At 41.7% G+C, this 9,167-nt stretch overlaps 1 protein-coding gene across 1 annotated transcript; it reads right to left on the bottom strand.

Annotated features, from left to right (window-relative positions):
* Positions 1-7,335: 7,335 nt before the first annotated feature.
* Positions 7,336-8,286, bottom strand: TAS2R3 (taste 2 receptor member 3). The gene has a single exon (NM_001046632.1). It carries the CDS (start codon positions 8,284-8,286, stop codon positions 7,336-7,338), a length of 951 nt encoding a protein of 316 aa, NP_001040097.1.
* Between the last annotated feature and the right edge of the window lie 881 nt (positions 8,287-9,167).

Here is a 9,167-nt window from a genome sequence, read left to right as displayed (position 1 = left end):
CACATGAGGCTTTTATTTTAGGGCAGCTTCTACCCTTACCTAAATGTGGATCTCTTCTCCTTGTACCTGAACTGTATAACTGGCAGCAAGGACACTGCAAAAGAAGAAGGTCTGACATTCCCCTGCTGCTGAACTGGATCCCTGAACTATACCCATCTGAGTACACTGGTGCCAGAATGGCCTAAGACAGTCTTGTGAGTCTGACCATTTATTTATTTATTAGAGCCCAAGAAGACCCAGGGTGGATACAGTGTAGTCCTGAGTCCATACTTTGCTACTCAGTAGATCTGTAGGAAAAGTCTTAGGGCAAACAGTCAAAGCAAAAGGATGACTTGGTTTATTTGATGAAGACTTTGAAAAATGAGTTCAGGTGTGGATAAACAGGAATTTAAAACTTTTAATTGTTTTCAAAAGAGTATCAATGCTGCTTAGGAAGAAGAAAACATTTATTAATATTTCTTAGACTTTTTTGAGTGCTTATTATGTTCCCAGGGATCATAAACCTCAGTTCATCTTTAAAACAGTCCTAAGAGGGAAATCTGATTATTTCTACTTCCAGATGAGGAAATTTTAGATCAAAGAGAGTAAGTGACTGCCAAATGTCACAGAAAATCAGTGGCTAATTTGGAAGGTCTTTTGAGACTGAGCTCTGTCTCTACACTAGGCAGCTCCTCATTGGTTCATTCATTCAGTAAATTGTTATTATCAGCCAGTCACTTTTACATTAGGTGCTAAGGAAACAGGGAAGAATCACCCACAGCACACCCTGCCTTCAAAGAACATACAGAATAGTGGGAGAGACAGACAAATAGACAATTAGATCATGTATTAGGTGCTATAACAAGGAAAAACAAAGGGTACACTGGGAGTGTTCCACAGGGGCCTTTAACACAGCTTTGAGGATTCACAAAAGGCATCCTTAAGGAAACATATAAATTAACTACTGAAGACGCAAAGGGGTTATCCAAGCAAAAGACTGGGGTGAGCAATGGAGAGTCACTGCAGGATTTTAAGAGAAGAGCACCATGATTGTATGTTCACTGCATGAAGCCCACAACCCAGTAATGTGGAAATGCTTTGCTGGAAGGGGATGGAATCGGAAAAGGAAACTAGTTAAATCATGCTTCAGGGGCTTCCCTGGTGGTCCAGTGGCTAAGACGCTGAGCTCCCAATGCAGAGGGCCCAGGTTTGATACCTGGTCAGGGAACTAGATCCCACACACTGTAACTAGGACCCAGTGACACTAAATAAACAAACAGATATTAAGGTAAATAAATAAATAAAACCTGCTGCAGTCACTCTTAAGGAATGAAATGAGTACAAATAGAGACTCAGTTCAGTTCAGTCACTCAGTCGTTCCCAACTCTTTGCAACCCCATGAATCGCAGCACTTCAGGCCTCCCTGTCCATCACCAACTCCCGGAGTTCACTCAGACTCATGTCCATCGAGTCAGTGATGCCATCCAGCCATCTCATCCTCTGTCGTCCCCTTCTCCTCCTGCCCCCAATCCCTCCCAGCATCAGAGTCTTTTCCAATGAGTCAACTCTTTGCATGAGGTGGCCAAAGTACTGGAGGTTCAGCTTTAGCATCACTCCTTCCAAAGAAATCCCAGGGCTGATCTCCTTCAGAATGGACTGGTTGGATCTCCTTGCAGTCCAAGGGACTCTCAAGAGTCTTCTCCAACACCACAGTTCAAAAGTATCACTTCTTCTGTGCTCAGCTTTCTTCACAGTCCAACTCTCACATCCATACATGACCACTGGAAAAACCATAGCCTTGACTAGACGGACCTTTGTTGGCAAAGTAATGTCTCTGCTTTTCAATATGCTATCTAGGTTGGTCATAACTTTCCTTCCAAGGAGTAAGCGTCTTTTAATTTCATGGCTGCAATCACCATCTGCAGTGATTTTGGAGCCCAGAAAAATAAAGTCTGACACTGTTTCCACTGTTTCCCCATCTATTTCCCATGAAGTGATGGGACCAGATGCCATGATCTTCGTTTTCTGAATGTTGAGCTTTAAGCCAACTTTTTCACTCTCCTCTTTCACTTTCATCAAGAGGCTTTTTGGTTCCTCTTCACTTTCTGCCATAAGGGTGGTGTCACCTGCATATCTGAGGTTATTGATATTTCTCCTGGCAATCTTGATTCCAGCTTGTGCTTCTTCCAGCCCAGCTTTTCTCATGATGTACTCTGCATATAAGTTAAATAAGCAGAGTGACAATATACAGATTAATGTACTTCTTTTCCTATTTGGAACCAGTCTGTTGTTCCATGTCCAGTTCTAACTGTTGCTTCCTGACCTACATACAGGTTTCTCAAGAGGCAGGTCAGGTGGTCTTGTATTCCCATCTCTTTCAGAATTTTCCACAGTTTATTGTGATCCACACAGTCAAAGGCTTTGGCATACTCAATAAAGCAGAAATAGATGTTTTTCCTGAACTCTCTTGCTTTTTCCATGATCCAGCGGATGTTGGCAATTTGATCTCTGGTTCCTCTGCCTTTTCTAAAACCAGCTTGAACATCTGGAAGTTCAGGATTCATATATTGTTGAAGCCTGGCTTGGAGAATTTTGAGCATTACTTTACTAGCATGTGAGATGAGTGCAATTGTATAATAGTTTGAGCATTCTTTGGCATTGCCTTTCTTTGGGATTGGAATGAAAACTGACCTTTTCCAGTCCTGTGGCCACTGCTGAGTTTTCCAAATTTGCTGGCATATTGAGTGCAGCACTTTCACAGCATTATCTTTCAGGATTTGAAAAAGCTCAACTGGAATTCCATCACCTCTACTAGCTTTGTTCATAATGATGCTTTCTAAGGCCCACTTGACTTCACATTCCAGGATGGCTCTAGGTGAGTGATCACACCATCGTGGGTGTGTGAATAGAGACTAGTGGGGCATTTGAAAGAAAAATTTTTAGAGTACAACCAGATTTAGTGACCAAATGAATATCAAAACTGAAGGAAAAGGAAGAATCTGGGATGATTTTCAAAATTCTAGTTCACTTGAAAAAAACACAACACATATCTTTTACACAAGAAACACAGGCAGAAATAGGATTAGACATGCAAGAGATTTTAGGTGGCAGGAAGCAAAGGAAGGTGAATATTCAGATAGCAATGTAGGTCTGATACCTATAAAAAGGGAGGGAGAAGAAAGAATTGGCTAAGAAGAGCTATAGACTGCAGCACAGTTCCAAAAAGGGGTCAACCAAGCTGATGGAGAGTCCTTGGGTCAAAACTGCCTGTTGGAAGAGTCTCATGTCTCAGTGGAGCAGACCTACTGCTACCGGAGTAGCAGTACTACTCCGGTCTCCATCACTGGCTGGGAGCAGTCTGCAGGAAGTGTGGCCTCAGCAGCTGGAGCCCTCAGCCAACTTTTCTCCCAGGGCAAGAGAAGTGAGCAGTACATTTTATATTTTTTTAATTTATTTATTTTAATTGGAGGCTAATTACTTTACAATATTGTAACAGTACATTTTAATAGCTGTCAGAAAGAGAGAGCTAGAGATCACCTGGGCCAGAACCCTCTGATAAACACAGGATCCCTTCATCATACCTGAAGCATCTGTTTCAGTGATGGAGAGATGGAATACTCATTTCTGCATCTTTATTGCCCACTACATGCAATGCTTCTGAGAATAATGATTGATCTAGTACACTGGTGCAGAGTGTTAAATAAGTGTCTGTAGTATGAAAGAATGAAGTAGAATCAAGATAAGCCAGAGAGGTCAGAGAGTATCAAAAATGAGAAGCAGTTCCATGAGACACAGGGTATATAGGGGGCTCTGGTGGAATGTTTCATGAGGTACTGTCATAACTTACTGTGGATTCATGTGTTAAAGGCCCCTCCACCATACACCAAAGAACAGATGCGCTTGGTGGAGACACGTGGCCTCAGGAACAAGCTCTAGCCTGTAACTGGACTCCAAATGCAAGGACAATTCTCATTCTCATACTTTGACCCTAAGAACCTGGTCACAGTGGGGAAAAGATATGCTCTGGTCCTTTGTGCCTGAAATGGCCAGATGTAAGAATCTTAAGGGATTTAGCAACTAAATCTAATTTAAGGAAAACAAAACAAACCAGATGGCCACTTTCAGGGTTTCTCAAAAATGGGAGTGAGGTATTAGGTAATTCTCCCCTATGGCCTTGGACTCAGTCAGGAGAAGGCAGATTAAGTATTTCCCCTGGCGGTTTCAGAAGACCATATCCTCTCCAAAAGAGCTAAACTTCCCTTCAGTGTGCCTCTAGCCACAAGTAAGATTCCTTTCCTCAGCAAATCACCCACTACTCAGACCCACATCCCTACTCCCACCCCAGTCTTTGATTAAGGGCAGCCAATATATTGTTGCAGTCACATAACAAAGTCTGAGCTTTCCCAGGAGTCACCTCCAGATTTCTCTGAAAGAGGAAACAGGGGAGGGGTTGGGAATGCCACACCTATGAGTCTGATTTCATTTGCTCTCATGGAGCAAAACTCTGCACTCAGCCAACTGGACTACGACAACAGACTCCTTACTGGGGAATTCCACATTTTCCATCCATACTCCAGGCTCCAGTGGAATGAACGTTAGTGGTAGCCTGAGCAAGTTTACTGGACCCACCCAACTGAATCTATTAGATTGGGGTAGGATTTAATGAAACCTCAGTAGAAAAAGGAGGAGGAAACATCCAGGAATTAGCCAAAGGCACCAAGAAACAAATAACAGCCAAGCCAAAATCTCTAATAAAATGCTATGTTCAATTAAAAGAGAAGAAAATTCCCACACCCAAGGCAGAAGGCAGGATTAAGAATTCCGGTAAAGGCTAAGGAACCAGAAAGTCAGGGCTAGGTGGAGAAGCTGTCAAAATGACCAGAAGTAAGAACAAGTGTTCAAGAGTCGGAGAGGATAAATCCAAGAGTAGGGTTCAAGGTGAACAAAGCACATATCAGTTGAGACCGCAGTTTTTCCACAGTTAAACTTCCCTGTGCTGAAAAGAAGCACAGATTTTTTAATTACAGAAGTTCTCTTTTAGAATCCTTCTATGTTAGTGAATTATGCATGAATATTAAATCATTATTTCCACTGATGATTTTTCTCTATATATTTTTAGCTTTTTTTTCCCATTTGTTTCTCTCTGTGTGTCTACACCCTCTTGGAAAATTCCTTCTTCCTCCAAATTAAATTTTTATTAAGAAAAAAACTATCATTTTAAGTTTCAATAGATATCTTTTTGAAAGAGAACTTTATGTCAGAATTAGGAATTTTCCTAGCACCTCCAAGAGGCAAATATCAATTTGAAAGCAAACAATACAGACCAAAAGACATTTTATTTCTATAATTTTGAAAATGAATGTATAAATCAGAACCTGAAAACTCACTTTGGGCTACATATGTCAAAGTGCTAAGAGATGTGTTAATTCTTCATGCTATGTCAGAATGTAACCTCTTTCACAAAACAAGAACAAAAATAATAATAGCAGTATTTACTGATTTACTCCATGTGGGACTCTAGTTTTCATGTGTTGATTCACTCATTGTTTTCAACAATCTATCAAGAAAATACTATTTCTATTTTACAAATTGTTGTTGTTCAGTTGCTAAGTTACATCCAACTCTTTACGACCCCAGAGACTGCAACATGCCAGGCTTCCCTGTTCTTCACTATCTTTCTGAGTTTGCTCAAACTCATCCATTGAGTTGGTGATGCCATTCAAACATCTCATCCTGTCACCCCCTTCTCTTCCTGCCCTCAGTATTTCCCAGCATCAGGATCTTTTCCAATGAGTCAGCTCTTCGAATCAGGTGGTCAAAGTACTGAAGCTTCAGCTTCAGCATTAGTCCTTCCAATGAATATTCAGGGTTGATTTCCTTCAGGATTGACTGGTTTGATCTCCTTGCAGTCCAAGGGAGTCTCAAGAGTCTTCTCCAGCACCACAGTTCACAGTTCAAAAGCATCAATTCTTCAGCGCTCATTCTTCTTTACAGTCCAACTCTCACATCTGTACATGACTTCTGGAAAAACCATACCTTTGACTATATGAGGAAAGTGAAATAGAGAGAGGTTAAGAAACATCCCCAAGGTCACTCAGTTTGTTAAATCCTGACTCAGACCTGAGTCAGGATTTGAGCTCAGGCCATCTGGTCTATGTTTTTAGCCACAAAACTTTATACCTGAGAGCTCCATTAATGAAAGAAATCCAGATTTAGAGTTGCCATGTGTCCTAAATATGTTTACAAGTTTGAGATCTCAAGGAATAATATTCTCACTGACTTGTCAGCACTGCTCAGTGACAGGAAGGAAATCAAAGCCTACATAATTTTATTAAAATAAAAGTGATTACATTTAGAAAAACCACTTATTTCACATAAAACTCTGACATTTTAAAAACAGATACGCATCTTGGATATTTTGACTAATCTAAAAAATTAAAAATTACTTGAAAATTTGCTTCAGCAAAATGATAAAGGAAAGCAAAGGACTATTGAAATTAGAGTAAAATGACTTAACCAGCAGACTGGATTGGAACCTAGTATCCAAGGGTCTTGACTTGCATTTGTCTGGTTGTCAGTACATAATGGATTTGTGGAAGCAGGTCTCCTGTGGTGACCACTGCAGCGGCACACTTCACTGTTACAGTAACAGCTTCACCGCCTGCAGATTTCCTTCCTGGTCAGTTGCTCAGTCATGTCTGACTATTTGTGACCCCACGGACTGCAGCACACCAGGCTTCTCTGTCCATCACTATCTCCCTGAGTTTTCTCAAACTCATGTCCATTGAGTCAGTGATGCTATCCAACTGCCCCCTTCTCCCCTAATTCTGATATAATCCTGACACAATATGCTGTGCTGAAATGACAGCACACAGTCTTCTGAATCTCTAAAACCCTGTGAAGTCATTATCATAGTCTGCATTTTTAAATGGGGAAAGACAGAGTCAAACAGGTAATTAAAGTAACTCCCCTAAGGCCAAAAAAAAGTCTTGGAAAATGGACTGAAACAGAATTCAAACACAAGCCTGTGGGACTACAGTGCTTTTTTGCTCTCTCCCCTCTAGTTCACTACATCACTGTCAGTATAAACTTGAACTTAAAAGCTAGTAATCAGCTCATTATGTTGAGTTGATACTTATTAAAATAAAACTCCTTGTCTACATATTCCAAAGACTATTTCAGCCTCTTCAAAGCAACCATAAAAGGAGAGGCCATGAGAAGCGTCCCCAAGGGGAACAGGATGAAGCAGTAGTTACAGAATTGGTGCCACAGGAGGGTGAGGAAGAGCCCTGTGATCCTGGCTAAGGACTCCTAGGTCTAAGGACTCCTAGGCTCCCTCCCACACCCCACGATGCTCTATGGATAAACAGATCCCTTGGATCCAGGCTTCAGACAACCAGGCTCACACCGTAGCATCGCCACAAACATCTGCTTCAGCTTACTATTTCCCAGAATGAGAACATAGGAGTGGCCAGCAAGATATAACATTGCAATTACTTCTCCAATCTTTGCAATCATCTTAGTTGCTGGTAAGAAATAACTGGATGTTAAAACATAAAAGGAAAGATAGTAGAGTAGGAAGAGAAAGAGGAAGGAGAGGATGACTCTGATGGCCCTCCTGTGGGCCTCGGTACTGAGATCTCTGGAGCTGGCACAGTCTTGATGCATCTGCCGCATATGCCTCCCCAGGGAGAGGATAAGCAGAAAGTAGGAGATTAGCGATATGACTAGGGGAGGGAGGTCCCACAGAGTCCCAAGAACATGGATCAGTTTATATTCTTTTTCTTTCTTTCTAAAAAGTTCAGTCATATTCCCGGTTCTATCAATTCCACCAAGAACAGAATAGATCTTAAATTCCCGGATCAGAGAGATGGCACTGCAACATGATAACAGCAGGGTACTCAACAGCATCCATACAACCACCCTGGAAACTCTCCATTTGAGCCAGAGGAACATAGGATGGGAGAAACTGGCCACTTTCAGGCAGTAGAAGACACTGAGACAGGTGGTAAGCCAAATGTTCAGATGGTTTGTAAATGTCCAGAAAACATCAATAATTTGCATGATTATCCCTTCATCATGTAGTTTGGGAAAGAACACCAGTAAAATACCATCGATCAAGAGAATCCACAGCAAAACAATCCTGGAGACAGCCAGGTTAGTGATAACGAAGTCATGCAAAGAGATCCTCTTGCTCTTGAACCAGCTGCTGCCATTGACCCACCCTATGAAACCATTCCCCAGCATTCCCAGGATGAACTGAATGGCGGTCAGAACCAGAAACCCCATATTGCTGAGTCTCAACATGTTTGCTGTTCAGCAGACCTGATCTTTGTTCTTTCCATTGAGAAACATTCTCTTGCTGATTTGAAATTCCTGTTAATCACCTCTACCTGCTGCTTCTCTGTACCTGTCTCTTATCTCTGCCCAGTTTGGTCTGTTGTAGACACAACACAGCAAACCTTCTCCTGGCTCTTTCAGGTTAGTCTGTCCTCTTTAGAGGATGACTTGGTTTGTCACATTCCATCTACGATCTAAACTCAGAAGCTCTTTGCCAAAATGCAAATAGAGTAGTGTCCAGTGTCACGCAGAGAAGAAAGAGATGAGTCACAAAGAAGATGGAGGATTTGGGCTCCATTTCAAAGGTGGTAGGGCTCTGAGTGGAAAGTGGAATGGAAACCCAGAGTGGAAAGGTGGGTCACCAGAAGGGTCACACAGAATCACTCAGGAGGAACGACTCAGGGACACATACAAAAGGGGGAAATATCAGAATTTCACCATATGGCTCTATCACAATCATCCTGGAGGGAGGTTTACATTCATAAAACAGGAAAAATTCAGAGTCAATGGTCCTGGATCAGAATTAAATGGAGTGCCTCTTAGTGCCTCTTTCCTTGTTTTCTTAGAGTATGCTTCACATGAAGGGGCTACAAGCTCATCTCTAGGGAGTCACGACATCGGAAATTCTTCAGTACCTGAATGTTTAAATGATAACAATAATGAAGTATCGTAAAAGCTGCTCAAAGGATGGATTTTTTCAGAGCGCCTGACCACTGTATTGACATGTCAGCAATAATTCAGGCTAACCAAAAAAACATATAGACACTCTCTGTGAACCAAAACAGTGCCTTACAAATTTCCCAGGACAGTGTGCTTCCATGTATATCTTATTAGCTGGTGACCAGAAT

The sequence above is a fragment of the Bos taurus genome, chromosome 4, assembly GCF_002263795.3.
Source record: "Bos taurus isolate L1 Dominette 01449 registration number 42190680 breed Hereford chromosome 4, ARS-UCD2.0, whole genome shotgun sequence".
Lineage (NCBI taxonomy): Eukaryota > Metazoa > Chordata > Mammalia > Artiodactyla > Bovidae > Bos > Bos taurus.
Note: the sequence above shows the minus strand (reverse complement) of the source record. Positions and strands in the feature narration are given on the sequence as shown.

Bases quoted from the DNA above. Each gene is read 5' to 3' on its own strand.
- TAS2R3 (NM_001046632.1), bottom strand. From the start codon at position 8,286: ATGTTGAGACTCAGCAATATGGGGTTTCTGGTTCTGACCGCCATTCAG.